General features: G+C 42.9%; 1 protein-coding gene across 1 annotated transcript in view; it reads left to right on the top strand.

Annotated features, from left to right (window-relative positions):
* The window catches only part of cubn (cubilin (intrinsic factor-cobalamin receptor)), a gene marked incomplete at both ends in the record, with an annotated part of 365,190 nt that overhangs the window by 205,718 nt on the left and 140,926 nt on the right, over positions 1–18,546 (top strand). Inside the window, 3 exons of the mRNA XM_080049812.1 lie at positions 5,348–5,545; positions 16,206–16,352; positions 18,231–18,421. Coding sequence (XP_079905938.1) covers positions 5,348–5,545; positions 16,206–16,352; positions 18,231–18,421 — 536 coding nt within the window. The remainder of the gene's footprint in view (positions 1–5,347; positions 5,546–16,205; positions 16,353–18,230; positions 18,422–18,546) is intronic.

Here is an 18,546-nt window from a genome sequence, read left to right as displayed (position 1 = left end):
TGAACGGGGCTTAATACGTCACATTGTTCATTGCTCTGATTGGTTGTAGTGCTATCAAATTGCGTGCAGCGGCATTTGAAGAGACAAATCTAATTCATGAGAGGCACCTGTTATACCCCTGGCAGGTAAACCAGGCAGTTTTTCAGGTTTGAGGCCAGTCTAAAAGCAGCATTGCCATCACCCATTGGCAGTAGGATGATTGGATATTCAATAAGTGTGGAGCTCATGTGCATATTCAAATTAATTTAAAAATAAACTTGTAATACAAAAAAAGTTACTTTTCTAGTATACTTTTACTATGTAAAGTTTTATTGTGGTAGGAGTAAAGGAAAAAATTAAGCCTATTTGGGTTGATTTTGGGCATGTACGATTAGTGTATAGCTCATTTGCATATTAAAATTCATTTTCAAAGAAACTTGTAATACAAAATGTTTTCATTTTCATGGATACTTTCATTGTGTAAAGTTTAATTTTGATAGGACTAAAGGAAAAAAAATAGCCCTATTGGGATTTATTGGTGTCTCGCCTTATTGGCACACACCTCGGATTGATGAGAATTAAACATATTTCCTCAACTAGGATTTCTTAGGACTTTTAGTATGTTGTTCTGGACACCTCATAGAAATTATCTGAGCTGAAAAAAATTATTTTACAATTTGTCGGTTTTTTGGCCCAAAAATGGGTTACTTTGCCTGGCCTATAGGTCCAGAATGATGTATCGCCTTGCCGGGGTTCCATGCCTTTACTGGATGTGACACAGTGTCATCTTTTGGTGGCAGGGGTAAGAAAAATGTGTGGGATACATGGAGGAGCTTTGAAGATGTCACAAAAGCCTTCTGTGCCTTTGCTGCCACACCTGACTCCATAGACAACTGGATGGAGCCTCTGAAGAGATGTGTTGTATTGCTATATGGCCGCACCAGCAGCCAGGAATCTGTCTATCAGGCAAGAAAGCAGCTCTTCACCCAGAAAGGGACATCAATTGAGGGACTTCGAACACAAGCAGCACTGATGCAACACAAAAAGAGGGCTGCCTACCAAGCTGTTCACTGTTGGGGACATATGATGGTTTCAGCCCCTCAACTCCCATCACCAATGGGGGTGGAAGTGGAAGGCCACAGGCAGATGGGAATTTCACTGGGCCGCACTACCAGGATCGATACAGGCCTGTTGTAAACTCCTCCGCTGTGGATGCAAAAAGGGGTGCAGTGGACATTGCAAATGTGTCAAGGCAGCACTTCCGTGCACTTTGCCCCTGTGGTGGACTGTGTTTACAGAAATAAAAGTTACTGCTTGCAACTTACCTTGCCTGGTACTTTCATTGTGGTAACAGTTTATATCACTTAGCTCCTTCGGAACCTAGAGCAATGTTGACTTACTCAGAGAGGGTTACACGGATAAAATATCAACCTATCAAACAGGCTAAACTGATGTATTGTTCAGGCTTTGAAAAATATATTTACTTTAGTTGTATGCTGACCTTATATGCTTACAATATGAGCTGATTCTGTAATTCATGAAAATATGCATAACTCCGCTAATATTTGAAGGTTTTACCACAATTTTGTTCCCTGAATGCCAGATATATGAAGTTGGGTACTTTCTAGCATGTTTTAAATAGCACCACTGCCTTTTCCATCATTGAAAATGTAGGATTAGACACCATAATCAAGATTCTAGGTGCTCTACAACCCAAGCTACTGGTACTATAAGTACATTTTTAGAAATGGCCACCGTGGGGGCCATAGGAAAAATTGGCGATGACCCTATAGCTAAAAATCTTCCTTAGGGCATGCTCTAACAGTGTGCCAAAGCTCATGTTTGTATCATAAAAAGCACAATGCATTCACATATCTGCTGGACTATAGGCTATTCGGAATGTCCTAATATGGCTATTTCACTGGAGGAGTACTTCTAGAAAAATCTCATTAGAAATTGAAGTGTAATATATATCTTCATACAACCACTGGTTATTGTTCAATAGCATCCTAGACAACACATAAATGGTATATTTGGCAGGGATTTATGTTTTGGTGATATTTGAGAGAAAAGTAAAGGAACCCTCTTTTCCTATCACCACAAAAGTACCATTTCCGCCTAAACTAAAGCTCTGTATACAGGACTCTATTTCAATAAATGTTTTGGTAAATTACATTCTAACTTGTTGGCGATGTGGGACAGACACCTGGTCAGTACCTCAGCAAATCTGATGAAGAAAAGAGTGAGCATTCCCAAGTTATGGGCTTTTTTGTCACATATCCCCTATTCGGAATGGCCTAATTTGGTTCTTTTTGAGGGACTGGGGTAGTTCTAAAGAATAACCAAAAAAACACATTTCGCCCAAAGATAAAAGTGCTCAAGAATCAATTTCATGAACAGGACATTCTAAAGATAAAAAAAAATCATTGTTGAGGTTTGTTCTACCTCGGGTAGGGGTATCTCGAAAACTAAAGCCTTTTTTGAGCACTTGCTGCTAGACTATAATTGGTGCTATGCTTTGGGAGTAGTTCCTCCAATGCGTATTTCAGACTGTGTGTAGACTCGCGCACTATACGCCTGTGTGCCGGTGGTTACTATGGCACTGCTGCAGCCGAGGCTTCTGTCGCCCTTCGTAGCGAAAAATTAATGACTCGCGGCTGCCACTATCTTAAATTAAGCTTTCGGTTTGTGCGCAGTGTTACAAGTCGTCCTATTGCAAAGGACAGGCTTTCTTTTCTGTTCTTTCACCGCGTAGTCCCAGAGTCACACACGGTAGACACTGCCAGTGAAGGAAGCGCAGCGGGGCTAGGAAGCGCTAGGTTCCGGTTCCTGCTTCAAAATAAAAAGTCAAAATTGACTTGACGTTTAGCCGTTTTGCCAGTTAAATGATTTTAATGTGAAGTTACACTGTAGGAAATGTCCGTTTGGATTAAGAGTAATTTAACTGCGAGCTACATGTATAGTTTGTGGTGTTGCAGTGTTTCGAACATTACTCGTTGTTGCAACAGCATGTGAAAAAACTACAAAGTTTTCTAGGCCAATTAATCATGCGATCAAAAAATGAACGCTGTTAAAATGGTTTTGCGTTAACGCCGTTAATAACGCGTTAAACTGACAGCCCTAATATACATACTGACAGCCCTATATATATATATATACTCACTCACTGGCCACTTTATTCGGTAAAGCAGCTCAATTTCGTGTTAACACATATAACTTATCAGCCAATCACATGGCAGCAACTAAATGCATTTAGGCATGTAGACCTGGACAGGACAACGTATTGAAGTTAAAACTGAGCAACATGGGGAATGGGGAAGAAAGGGGGTTTAAGTGACTTTGAACATGGCAATGTTGATAGTGCCAGAAGGGCTGGTCTGAGTATTTTCAGAAACTGATGATCTACTGGGATTTTCACTCACAACCATCTCTAGGGTTTACAGAGAATGGTCAAAAAAATTAAAATATAAAGTGAGCGGCATTTGTGTGGACGAAAATGCCTTGTTGATGTCGGAGGTAAGAGGGAATGGGCAGACTGGTTCGAGATGATAGAAAGGCAACAGTAACTCAAATAACCACTCATTACAACCAGGGTATGCAGAATACCATCTCTGAACGCACAACACAACCAACCTTGAAGCAGATGGGCTACAGCAACAGAAGACCCCACCGGGTGCCACTCCTGTCAGCTAAGAACAGGAAACTGAGGCTACAATTCGCACAGGCTCACCAAAATTGGACAATAGAAGACTGGAAAAATCTTGCCTGGTCTGATGAGTCCCGATTTCAGTTGCAAAGTTTAGAGTGTAGGGTCAGAATTTGGCGAAAACAACATGAAAGCATGGATCTATCCTGAAATGCACCATCAACCATGCCACGTTCAAAGTCATCTAAATTCCCTTTCTTTCCCATTCTGATGCAAACTTTGTTTGCATGTTGTCTTGACCACGTCTAAATGCCAAAATGCATTGAGTTTCTGCCATATTATTGGCTGATTAGCTATTTGTTTTTACAAGCAATTGAACAAGTGTACTTAATAATATACAGTATATACACTCACTGGCCACTGGCAGCCGGTGGGGTCTTCTGTTGCTGTAGCCCATCTCCTTCAAGGTTGGTTGTGCTTTGCGTTCAGAGAGGTATTCTGCATACCCTGGTTGTAACGATTGGTTATTTTTTTTAAATGTTTTAAATAGATTTTTTTGGCATTTTTATGCTTTATTGATAGTGTAGAGACAGAGTTGAAATGGGGCAGAGAGGGGAGTGACATGCAGAGATAGACCACGGGCTGGAATCGAACCCGGGTCCGCTGCTGGCCGAGGCCCATGGGGGGACGCCCTACCAACTGAGCTAAGGGCGCCCCTACGATTGGTTATTTGAGTTACTGCTGCCTTTCTATCATCTTGAACCAGTATGCCCATCCTCCACATACCTCTGACACCAACAAGGCATTTTACGTCCACACAAATGCCGCTCACTGGATATTTTTTCTTTTACGGACCATTCTCTGTAAACTTTAGAGATGGTTTTGAGTGAAAATCCCAGTAGATAGGCAGTTTCTGAAATACTCATACCAGCCCTCCTGGCACCCTCAACATTGCCATGTACAAAGTCACTTAAAACCCCTTTCTTCCCCATTCTGTTGCTTGGTTTCAACCTCAATAAGTTGTCCCTACATGCCTAAATGCATTGAGTTGCTGACATTTGATTGGCTGATTAGTTATATGTCTTAACAAGCAAATGTACCTAATAAAGTGGCCGGTGAGTGTGTGTGTGTGTGTGTGTGTGTGTGTAGGGCAATATTGCAACATGATAACGACCCCAAACACACCTCCAAGACGACCACTGCCTTGCTAAAGAAGCTGAGGCAGGCAGTGCTGGAAAATAATGGTGGCCACACACAATATTGACACTTTGGGCCCAATATGGACATTTTCACTCAGGGGTGTACTCGCTTAACTGCTGCCAGCAGTTTAGACATTAATGGCTGTGTGTCAAGTTATTTTGAGGGCACAGTAAATTTACACTGTTATACAAGCTGTACACTGACTTATTTACTTTGTATCAAAGTGCCATTTCTTCATTGTTGTCCCATGAAAAGATATAATGAAATATTTGAAGAAATGTGAGGGGTGTACTCACTTTTGTGAGATACTATATATATACACAGTATATATTCATTTATTTATGTATTTATCAAGAAGTATGTATATTTAGTCTGAGTTACAGGAGGGTACCAATTCACTCTGAAGCAAAACCACAGTAAATCAAGTCAATTGCTTGCTTGTGACTGTAAGTTTCTTGATATTTGTTTCTACAATCATGATTATATGTTAAAAAAAATTAACTGTTTTTTATTGTGTGTCAGGTGCATGTGGTGGATTGCTAATGACAGGGGAGACTCCCGGCTTCTTCTATTCTCCTGCTTGGCCTGAAAATTACCCCCCTAATCAGGAGTGTACCTGGTTGATACGTTCTCCAGACTCAACTGTAGAGGTAATCCTCCTGTCTCTGGATATGGAGGACTATCCCAGCTGCTACTCTGACAGCCTTGACATCAGAGATGGTAAGCCATGAAACCCAAAAGGATGAGACATTGATGCAATAACAAGGGATGTCATCAGAATTATCTCAGCATACTGATAATATATGTCCCACAGAGCTCTAAATACAACTCGGATTACAGTTATACTTAAGCCTGTTAAGGACCTATTGGTATGTGCCAACCATCTGCCAATTTCATTGATTAATGCCAACAATTTGTCCTTCCTTATCATCTAAAGTAAATTACTCTGTAAAAATTAAGATATTAAAAGATGGAAACACCTGTCAGCATCGGTCCCAGCCCATATATTGGTTCTTAAAATGTACATATTACCTAATCGCTCAATGATCCCTCTATCACCTCCAACAGGTTAATAGCAAAAACTAGATTTGTTACTAAGATGCTCTATTTGGAATGGTTAACAACCCAGTGTAAAACGGTCAGCTTTTCAATACAAAAAATCAGATGGGGGATTGGCTTGGGCATGCTCTAATTTTAAACTGTATCACATGGGAATTTGTAATAACAAGTCTCAGCTATTGGGTGATTGAAGATAAAGTTTGATCTTGGAAGAATATGAAACAAGAATGAATGGCACCAGTTCGGTTAAAGGATTTCCTCCGTATAGGTTTAGCCTATGTACCAAAAAATGTTGCCTGTATTACGGTCAAGGTTTTAATGATTATGCTTTAAGTATTTCGAAGATGCCTGGGCATTAAGTGTATGGTGAAGGTCTTCTCCAATAGGGAACAATAATCACCTTTTAACTGGGGGGAAACCGTTTCCTAACAAAGCTTGGGAAGATAAAGGTATCACAAATCGTAAGGACATTAACAGGAAAATAATATTCTTAATTTTCAAGAACTGGGGTCTGTTTCAGGAAGCGGGTGTTGAGGCACCTCTGAGTATGTTCCCAAAATAAGTGGAAACTCTGGGTTTTCCGTTTTAGGAAGCCGGCTCAGCTCAGAGTCGGTTACTACGGCAACAGACTCTGCAACACTAACCTAGCCACGGATGCAGGGCTGGCGGTCTGCGCCGGGGTGGAGGGACTGTTCTTTTATAACATTCCGCGGGATTTTCTAGTTCATATTTCTCACTCCAGTGGGAGGAGTGGAGAAGTGGGAAGATCATGTCTTTGTTTTTCCTGTTTCCATGGTGCAGCATGTTATCAGCGATCAATTGACAATGGCTTTATGCACGGGCTAAACCCAGAGAGAACATAATCAGAGTTGACTGACACAACGTTGATTCGCCATTCTGAAACCAATAACCCAGAGTTGTTAGGGGGCCAAGCCCGAGAAGGGCCTGGGACCGCGTTTTGCAGAGCAACGCGGTTCCATAGCCCTGCTGGGCAGGGAACCCTATTGTTAGGGGGCCAAGCCCGAGAAGGGCCTGGGACCGCGTTTTGCAGAGCAACGCGGTTCCATAGCCCTGCTGGGAAGGGAACCCTATTGTTTTTGTTGGGACTTTTATTAGGGGGCCAAGCCCGAGCAGGAGCTGGGACCGCTGTATGCAAAGCAACACGGTTCCCAAGCCCTGCGGGGCAGGGAACCCTATTGTTTTAGTGGCGATTATTAGGGGGCCAAGCCCGAGCAGGAGCTGGGACCGCTGTATGCAAAGCAACGCGGTTCCCAAGCCCTGCGGGGCAGGGAACCCTATTGTTTTTGTGGCGATTATTATTAGGGGGCCAAGCCCGAGCAGGAGCTGGGACCGCGTTTTGCACAGCAACGCGGTTCCCAAGCCCTGCGGGGCAGGGAACCCTATTGTTTTAGTGGCGATTATTATTAGGGGGCCAAGCCCGAGCAGGAGCTGGGACCGCGTTTTGCACAGCAACGCGGTTCCCAAGCCCTGCGGGGCAGGGAACCCTATTGTTTTAGTGGCGATTATTATTATTAGGGGGCCAAGCCCGAGAAGGGCAAGGGACCGCGTTTTGCAGAGCAACGCGGTTCCCAAGCCCTGCCGGCAGGGAACCCTATTGTTTTTAGGGGGCCAAGCCCGAGAAGGGCAAGGGACCGCGTTTTGCAGAGCAACGCGGTTTCCAAGCCCTGCCGACAGGGAACCCTATTGTTTTTGTAGGATTATTATTTATTATTTGTCGCCGCTAGAACTGTGTCCCCAGCCCAAACCGTAAAGGGTGCAGACATGCCAATTGCATGACTAGATCCAGGTCCGTGAATTCTCAGCATACAAAAAAATTCAGACATGCCGGCCACTAGGTGGCGCTACAACGAAGGAAAACGTGTTTGGGGTCATAACTCCCACACCGAACGTCCCACAGTCAAAAACTTTATATCCACAGATTCACTGGAGTCAGCTGCATCTTTTGGCATAGGCCACGCCCATTTGCATATGGAAACATTTTTCGCAATATCGCAAAAACTGCAAAACTGACTTTTCGCTACTCCTCCCACAATTTTTGCACAATTGACACCAGACTTTGCACAGAACATCTACCGACCCACACGGAAAAAAGTTATTTGAAAGAATTTTGATACGACCTTCGATGACGAAACGGTAGCGCTTTGAATATTTGAAAATTAGCTAACCGTTACTTCCTTGTACGTTAATATTCATAAATCCAAAATCATAAGTCGGATCAAGTCCAAATGTTAGACATATGTTGGGGCTACCCTTAATTGTATTCAATAAAAAATTCGTAAATTTTCGCCATAAGGGGGCGCCATAAATTAGGAAATTTTATATCTCCTAATTGGCCAGAGGAATTTTCTTAAAACTCACGGGAAACCATCAAGGGGCATACACGAGTCTATATGAAAAATATGGCCAATAAATATTAATGTGTAAGGGACTTTTTAATTAAATTCGATTTTTTTTTTCCCATCAAAGAAAAAAGGCGGGAATGCTAATCTCAGCTAGCATGTCCATTGACATTACATTGTGCAATTAGCTCCGGCCGCCATTTTGTCAAGGCTGACAATCTGCTTTTGCTCATAACTCTCCAACCAAACATCGCACATTAAAAAACTTGACATCCACTTGTTCTGTGAATTGAGCTGCATCGTTCCACCGTGGCAGTTTTGCCTAATTCATCCATAAACAGCGACACCTATACAACTCCCACACCGAACATCCCACGGTCAAAAACTTTACATCCACGGATTCTGTGAAGTGAGCGGCCGGCGCGGCGGTTGGCGACGTGTCGCGTCGGAGGCTTGGCCCCCGGTAAAAACTGCTTGCAGTTCTAGTTATACTTACCTCCCTAAAACTGCATGCACAGCCCAAACCGTAAAGGGTGCAGACATGCCAATTGCATGACTAGATCCAGGTCCGGGCCGTGTACGCATACAAAAATATTCAGACATGCCGGACACTAGGTGGCGCTACAACGAAGGAAAACGCGTTTGGGGTCATAACTCCCACACCGAACGTCCCACAGTCAAAAACTTTATATCCACAGATGCACTGGAGTCAGCTGCATCATTTGGCATAGGCCACGCCCATTTGTGATATTATAGATTTTTTGCAAAATCGCAATAACTGCAAAACTTATTTTTCGCTACTCCTCCCACATTTTTTGGACAATTGACACCAAACTTTGCACAGAACATCCACCGACCCACACGGAAAAAAGTACTCGAAAAGAATTTTGATCCGACCATCGATAACGAAACGGTAGCGTTTTAAATATTTGTTTATTAGCTACGTTTTACGTAGAAATTCATAAATCCAAAAGTATATATCGGATCAAGTCCAAATTTTAGACATATGTTGGGGCTACCCTTAATTGCGTTCAATAAAAAAATTGGAAAATTTCGCCATAAGGGGGCGCCATAAATTAGGAAATTTTATATCTCCTAATTGGCCAGAGGAATTTTCTTGAAACTCACGGGAAACCATCAAGGGGCATACACGAGTCTATATAAAAAATATGGCCAAGAAATATTAATGTGTAAGGGACTTTTTACTAAAATTAGATTTTTTATTTTTCCATCAAAGAAAAAAGGCGGGAATGCTAATCTCAGCTAGCATGTCCATTGACATTACATTGTGCAATTAGCTCCGGCCGCCATTTTGTCAAGGCTGACAATCTGCTTTTGCTCATAACTCTCCAACCAAACATCGCACATTAAAAAACTTGACATCCACTTGTTCTCTGAATTGAGCTGCATCGTTCCACCGTGGCAGTTTTGCCAAATTCATCCATAAACAGCGATACCTATACAACTCCCACACCGAACATCCCACGGTCAAAAACTTTACATCCACAGATTCCGTGAAGTGAGCGGCCGGCGCGGTGGTTGACGACGAGTTGCGTCGGAGGCTTGGCCCCCGGTCAAAACTGCTTGCAGTTCTAGTTCTTCTTCTTCTTCTTCTTATTCCTTACGTAAAAGTGGTGCTGCAGCCCAAACCGTAAAGGCTTGGGACATGCCACTTGCATGGCTGATCCAGGTCCGTGCCTGGTACGCAGACATCCCGGCCACTAGGTGGCGCTACAACAAAGGAAAAGGCGTTTTGGGCTATAACTTCCGCAACGAAGGTCCGACAGTCAAAAACTTTATATCCACAGATGCCCACAAGTCAGCTGCATCTCTTGAGATAGGCCACGCCCATTTTCGTATGGGATTTTTTTTCGCTACATCGCAAAAACTGTGTCAGTCACCAAAACACACTCCTCCTACAGTTTTTGCCCGATTTGGACGAAACCAAAAGCATTATGCTCTACCGACTCCCACGAGCAAAAGCTGTATAAAGAATTCTTTCTACGACCGTCGGAAGACCAAACGGTAGCGCTTTAAAGATTTGCACATTAGCTACCTTGTACCAAACTGCTCCTAAATCCAAAACGATTCATCTTATTAACACCAAACTTCACACATGTGTTTGTCCTATAGTTCTCAGGTTGGTTCTACTTTTTCCTTAAATTGCTCCAAAAGGGGGCGCCAAAAACACACTTGAGCATCTTTCTCTGCGATTTTTTTGCCTTTTGTCTATAACTCCCAAACCAAACATCCCACATTCAAAAACTTTACATCCCCGGATTCCGTGAAGCGAGGGGCCTGCGCCGCGGACGATGACGCCCGATCCCGAGTCGCGTGGGAGGCTTGGCCCCCGTTCACAACTGCTTGCAGTTCTAGTTATTCTTGAAACAGCCCCCTGATGGGTGTACTACGGAGCGAGATTAACGGCTGTTGAGTCTTTGAGTTTTCAGTATCACGAAAGGTGGCTCTTTTTTACCTGGCTAGATCACTGGTAACAGAGGCTGCACGGCTTACCTGCTCCGACCAGTTTTTGTTCCGAGTTTGAGCTTAAATTCGGCTCTTCGGCACTGCCCTTTTAAAGAAACTACACCTTTGAAAATCCTGCGGACCTGACAATATTGTCTGAGCGATACATTCTCACTGAGTAAACTCGTTAAATCAGGAAACGTATTGATCAGTAAGTTAATGAACGGAACAAAGCCGTACGTGACATTTGGCTTACAACTGAGTGAACTGTAACATCGCGCTGCGGCTTTTTGTCACATGCATTCAGTTATTGATGCAGAAAATGTAAAATAGCCTAGGCCTACTGTAGGGGAGACCGGGGCTAGTAAGCACACTTTTTACTCTAGTGAGAATTGCTCATTACCTAAGCATCTTTCAATAGTCATTCCTACATTAAATTGAAGCTCAAGGTGTTGGCTTGAAATGTGTACCCCTCACTTTTTCTAACTTATTGTAATAAAGAAGAAATTAATCATCAAAGACACCCTTACACATTGTGACAACCAACCCCATCAAGGGGTCAGTTGTCACACACTATGGGGTTGTTTGTCACAATGTTACCTTAATGGGAATAATCTTAAAAAGAAGGCAAAGGGGCGCCCTTAGCTCAGTTAGTAGGGCGTCCCCCCCCCCGCCGGGCCGGGACCCAGCAGCAGACCCGGGTTCAATTCATGCCTGCGGTCGGTCTCGGCATGTCACTCCCCTCTCTGCCCCATTTCACCTCTGTCTCTATCAATAAAGCATGAAAAATGCCCAAAAATATCATAAAAAAGAAGGCAAGAAAGCAGAACTAAATTTGAAAGTTTAATTAATAATAAAGTTGACATATAGGCCTACATAACTTTCTGTTTCTTCTTCTCCAGCTGGGGTGGATTGGAGTGCACTGGGGTGTAGTAGCCTTGGCAGCTGGTCTAGTATGGGATGCACTGGGTTGTTTTGTTTTTTTGCCCTTTTTTCTTTTGCACGCTAACTGCCTTTTCCTGCTCTATTATTTCCTTCTCTGGGGTGTCAGTGAGGATACATCTTGACAATTTATTTTGTTATTGGGTTCCTTTTCTGGCTGCAGCCTTTGCATAACATGTGACAACCAACCCCCAAAAAAATGTGACGACCAACCCCAACTTGAATTTCTTGCTAGCATCAAGGTTTACAACCACCTGAGAACTAAATAGCTTGCTAACAACAATCTAAACTATAGCTTACCCTTCACACTTTTTAGGGTAACAAGTGTTTTGTTATAAACACATTGTGTAAAAGCCTAGAAGAAATATACCGAGGAGCTAAATACTTTCAATTTGACATAAAAAACACAAAAAGTCCTCTCACCTTAAATTCAGCAGTCTAACTCCAAGGAAGACTATGTAGGTGACCTCTGATCCCAATTCTGGATATTTACATACCACAATTTCACAGACGGCGTCTTCTGGTTTTGAGATATAACGATTGTGACAACCAACCCGTGAGACATATAACCCCGTTCTCCCCTATGCAGCGCTACTCTATGCTCTCACCTTAAATGATTTTACCTTGCGATCTAGACACACTGGCTGTTAATGAAGCGTACTTCAAAATCACAGGTTGCATTATTTTACTGTGGGCTTCTTTCTTTTCATTAGTAAAGTATGACGTTTACCATATGAAAGGCGCTATAGCCTACAATCCTTCAGTTTCTCTTCATGGTTAGGCCTACAGTAGCCTGCATCACATCCAAATATCACTGGAACATCAGTGGAAGATGAGGGCGATGACATTATGAAATAACTGTTTGAGACGTGACAGGTGACAGCTGTCATAAGGACTGCTGCAGACTCACAGGTTAAGCTTCTGCACAGTAGATTCATATTTGTCTGAAGAATACAGACTACAGGTTTTGTATTTAAGCTATTTGATTTATTGGTATTGTAAGATGCTAATAAAAGGCTATTAAATTAAATCAAAATGGTCTTCATTTTGATTTGATGTGGCCCAAAACTAAAGTGATTTTCCACATAGGCTATTCATTTGGGGACAGTGTCAGACTTAAATGACATTCTTAAGTGTGGGACTATAGCGCGCCCCACACACATCCTGCGTCTACCTCTGGAGCGCGTCACGTTACCTTACTGCTGCCTCTCTCGGACTTTTCTCGGACACACATGCAACGTCTCAGCAGCTGCTGCTGCTTGTTGGAAGTTTTATTTTGAAGGGGACACACCAGGAAATGGTGAAACTACAGCGAAAGCTGCCAGTATGAAGTCAATATGACTCTCAGCAGAGTATTTCAAAAATCACTTTACTGATTTATACGGGAGAGAGAGAGGGGGGTGTGGTCGGGGAAGAAGAAGGCCGTAGACACAGATAGAGCAACGGAAAACTGTTGCGCTCATCATGATCTTTTTTATTTCTTCACTATATTGGATCTCTATATGTGTCATTTATCCAAAAATGAAATGCCAGAACTAATTGAAAATTAGGTTTTAAATCCCTCGGATTTTGATTGCACAATTAAATCGTGAAATAAAGGGATTATTCGCGTATACGACTGAGGGATGTTTTATTTTGAAATAAACACACCGGGTAAACGTGTAACTAGAGTGAATGCTGCTGGTATGACTGTCAGCAGAGTATTTCTCTATCAGTTAAAGCACAGAGACGCGAGAGAGACGCGCTGCTCTCAGAAAAAAATAGGCGAGCCTCCTGAGGTGAAGGGGAGCGTCGCTGCAGACGTGCCTCCGACGCGCCTCAGCAGTGCGTCTGAGGTTGGATGTGTGCTCGCTCTACGTTGATTTCACAGTCTGTGACCAAAAGTCAGACGCAGACGCGAGGTAGACGCGCAGTAGAGGTAGGATGTGTGTGGGGCGCGTAGGCCTATAGTGCTAATTAAGTAGCCTATTCATAGTCATAGTGCAAACCAATTAGGCTAAATGGTTTAGTGTTTTAATCCGCTCAGTTCAACGTTTAATTGCTTTATAATCTTACATTACGCTACGCGAGAACGATCAGTAAAATAAATGAATCAATTCAGTAATTTTCTGACAGCATTCCACTTCCTCTCCTTATTTGTAGTATGAATTTTTTTCAGCGCTCTGTTTTCTGCTGTTCTGTGAAAATTCAAAAAGACAAGCTTTTCCTCTTGAGTGAAGTCAGCGACACACTTCTTTCTGTTTTTTTTACTCAACTGCTTGCAATCAGTCCGTTTGTGTAAAGTTAGTGGCACAAGATCAGTCTATATTGTGCAAAAGCGGAGTCAAATGATGCATCCAACGCCCCCTTTCATGGGGACACGCACAGAGCCTGAAGCTGAAACCCTCGTTCAACATAGTTCATAACCGCCTTTATGATACCGGTCAGCTCTTGAAACAGATCAAGAAAAGAGAGCCACGGGGGCGCCTTTAGCTCAGTTGGTAAGGCGTCCCCCTCCCGGGCCGGGCCCAGCAGCAGACCCGGGTTCGATTCCCGCCCGCGGTCGTTCTCTGCATGTCACTCCCCTCTCTGCCCCATTTCACCTCTGTCTCTCTGCACTATCAATAAAGGATAAAAATGCCCAAAAAAATATCTTTAAAAAAAAAAAAAAGAAAAGAGAGCCAGGCTCTGTTGAGTTTGCTTCGTAGTATACCCCTCTGGTCTCAATATGATATTGATAAACATTTTATTTTATTTTACTTTACCATAAAGTCTAAATGTATAGCCTTTGGGGTTCCCTCGGGGTCAGATTTAAAATAACAATAATTCTAAACTGGGTGAAAAGTGTTACTTAAATAATAGCGTCATATAGGTTACATGTATTTATGATAATTTTAATTCTCTGAAATACGTACGCCTACATCAGGCATTAGATTGGGATACTATTTGTTTAGGTGGTTAGATTTTCACAAACCAAAATGAACTAACAATTGTATTATAATTATACACTCAACAAAAATATAAACGCTAAACACTTTCGTTTTTGCTCCCATTTTTCATGAGATGGACTTAAAGATCTAAAATTCATTCCAGATACACAATATTACCATTTCTCTCAAACATTGTTCACAAATCTGTCTAAATGTGTGATAGTGAGCACTTCTGCTTTGCTGAGATAATCCATCCCACCTCACAGGTGTGCCACATCAAGATGCTGATCTGACATCATGATTAGTGCACAGGTGTGCCTTAGACTGTCCACAATAAAAGGCCACCCTGAAATGTGCAGTTTTGTCTCACAGCAAAATGCCACAGATGCCACAAGCATTGAGGGAGCGTGCAATTGGCATGCTGACAGCAGGAATGTCAACCAGATCTGTTGCTCGTGCATTGAATGTTCATTTCTCCACCATAAGCCGTCTCCAAAGGCGTTTCAGAGAATATGGCAGTACATCCAACCGGCCTCACAACCGCAGACCACGTGTAACCACACCAGCCCAGGACCTCCACATCCAGCAGGTTCCGTAACAGACTTGAGTGGGCAAATGCTCACATTCGATGGCGTGTGGCACGTTGGAGAGGTGTTCTCTTCACGGATGAATCTCGGTTTACATTGTTCAGGGCAGATGGCAGACAGCGTGTGTGGCGTCGTGTGGGTGAGCGCTTTGCTGATGTCAATGTTGTGGATCGAGTGGCCCATGGTGGTGGTGGGGTTATGGTATGGGCAGGCATCTGTTATGGACGAAGAACACAGGTGCATTTTATTGATGGCATTTTGAATGCACAGAGATACCGTGAGGAGATCCTGAGGCCCATTGTTGTGCCATACATCCATGAACATCACCTCACGTTTCAGCAAGATAATGCACGGCCCCATGTTGCAAGGATCTGTACACAATTCTTGGAAGCTGAAAATGTCCCAGTTCTTGCATGGCCAGCATACTCACCGGACATATCACCCATTGAGCATGTTTGGGATGTGCTTGACCGGCATATACGACAGCGTGCACCACTTCCCACTAATATCCAGCAACTTCGCACAGCCATTGAAGAGGAGTGGACCAACATTCCACAGGCCACAATTGACAATCTGATAAACTCTATGCGAAGAAGATGTGTTGCACTGCATGAGGCAAATGGTGGTCACACCAGATACTGACTGGTTCTGAGTCCCCAGACCCCCAATAAAGCAAAAAAAATGCACATTTCAGAGTGGCCTTTTATTGTGGACAGTCTAAGGCACACCTGTGCACTGATCATGATGTCAGATCAGCATCTTGATGTGGCACACCTGTGAGGTGGGATGGATTATCTCAGCAAAGCAGAAGTGCTCACTATCACACATTTAGACAGATTTGTGAACAATGTTTGAGAGAAATGGTAATATTGTGTATCTGGAATGAATTTTAGATCGTTAAGTCCATCTCATGAAAAATGGGAGCAAAAACAAAAGTGTTGCGTTTATATTTTTGTTGAGTGTAATATATTTTTATTGACATCACCCTACTGTTGTGGTAGATCTGTTTGTTCTTCTGTAAATCTTATAATTCCCTTCTTGGCAATTGTTTTCATAGGTGCGACCAGTCTATCCCCTTTGCTGGCCAGTGTGTGTGGTCGGAATCCTCCAGCTTCTCTCCACTCAACTGGAGACTCAATGTTCATCCATTTCTCCTCAGACAGCAGTGTTACCGGTCGAGGCTTTAATGCCTCCTACTCCAGAGGTCATACACAAAATTCAAACACCATATATTATTGACCGCAAGGTTGCTATAAGTTCTAATGATATTGTTTGGTTAATACACTGTAATGTATTGGGAGTAGAACTAACAACACAGCTTTCCTAACTATCTTAAAGACTTCCACTTGCTACTTATGCTGGGCTTGCACTAGAGGACTTTGAAAAGACTGAAGACTGAAACCCTCTTACATCTAAAGACAATCAACTCACACCTGAAGACAAATAGACAATTAGTTTTCAGTCACAGAGTGAGATTTTGAAAAGACAGGGGGTCTCATATTGCAAGACTACAACTAGATTCCTTTTGAGATTAATATTATTTCCGCAAACGCGATAGTGATTATTTAATTAAAAAAAGGTTCATTCATTATTCCGAGTGGGGGACTTCCTTTAGTTATTTGACCATCTTTATTTGCTGATCTCGTCCCCCAATAACTTTAACTCCTAACCCTGTATTTGACGGTAAAGTGTTAAGGTTGCGCGGCTGTCAGCCTGGTTCTCCCGCCGAGGCTTCAAGGAAAATGTGTCCGAAATAAGTGCCTGCACAGGCGGACACAGGTCGTGACTAATGCCGCTCCTCCTGCGTCGTGCTTGGTGCATGCGAGAGTGTGACAGTGTTTATGTAATTTCGCTTGAGCCAACCCCTTGAAGCAGCTCCGAGTAACACTTAAATATCTTTTAAACAGCCTCATGTTTCCTCTCATAATCATAAATTACCTTTAACAGCAAACGAGACCATCAGTGCAAAGAAAGACGTTTTTATATAGTTTTTATTACTGCATTTGGTCTGGTCGCACACCCAGTCCGATTTTCGGTTCACGCGTGCATGCTCTATGGTCACATATCCGTATTGGTCGCAGATTTCAGTGTGGCGCAGCAACGCGATTTGAGAAGCCTATCCCTCCGGGTGAGGGAAGGGGAGCGGGAGCCTTGTTTGAGACAGTTTTGTCGTCATAATGACTGATAACGGGGCTGAACCATCAAATAAAAAAAAGAAAATGCAATGAAGAAAAGCTGAAAGGGAGAGTGATAGGCGGGCGGGAGGGCGTTGCCAAGCAATGTATACACAATTTCACGTGTTTACTCCTAAATGAATGAGCAGTAGCCTACTAAAACAAAGTTTACTTTGCCTCACCAGCATCATCAGATGACCATTATTCATCTGAAATAGTCATTATTTACAACAACATAAACACATTACCTCATCGTGATCCATACTAACTGCCGTCTCTCGTTCATTCGCTTTCTGTGAGGACACGTAACACGGACATGCACTATATTGCTTCCTGATAATTTGAATCTCGCACGCCCGGCACGAGCTAGAAAACAGCTTCACGACAGCTGGCGTCGTAAAAATACTACCGCTTTTGTCCAAAGGGGCCGCCAACGTGCAATGTTACTCATAGTGGCTTTAAGACTAACGATAATATCAAACATGTTTGATAATGTCGGAACCTCAAGACGGGAAGAAGACTGGCTGAAATCGGGTCGGATGACCACCTTACACTAAACGACTGAGATTACGGGCGCGCGCCACAACTCCAGCACGACTTCTGCGATTTCAGTCCGACATCGCATAGATCACACATACTGTTACATCCCAATGTGGACCAGGGAGTAACAATTGATGTTATGTTGATTGAAGGACAGATGTGAGACATAATTTACACAATTTATTAATAATTGTACAAAATAAGGCAACAGAACACGAATACTGCTCTGCAAGACAATACATACAGCTAAAGCTGAGCAGACAGGGACCTATCTATAAAGGAAAATGGCACGATGTTAGAAAAAGGAAAATAGAAACTAAGTTCACTGTTAACACACGCAGTTCTATTCTTATTACATATCTTTTCAGGTTGTGGTGGTCTCCTGCATGTGGACAGAGGCGTTCTGAGCAGTCCCCGCTACCCCCAGAACTACCTGCCTGGACTGAACTGTAGCTGGCATGTGATGGTCACATCTGGATTCAGAGTTTCTGTTGCGTTCCAGAACCCCTTCCAGATTCAAGGATTTGGAACTGCATGCAACTCAGGAGACTACCTGGAGGTAGAAAATCTGTATATTATGAATAACAACAGCAACTGTTTAGATTTGCAACTAAGCATACACTTACCATTTTTAAATGTGTTACAATTAGTACAGTTACTGGTACTATGGACCCATATCTTCCC

The sequence above is a fragment of the Ammodytes marinus genome (assembly GCF_949987685.1).
Source record: "Ammodytes marinus genome assembly, chromosome: 21".
Lineage (NCBI taxonomy): Eukaryota > Metazoa > Chordata > Actinopteri > Uranoscopiformes > Ammodytidae > Ammodytes > Ammodytes marinus.
Note: the sequence above shows the minus strand (reverse complement) of the source record. Positions and strands in the feature narration are given on the sequence as shown.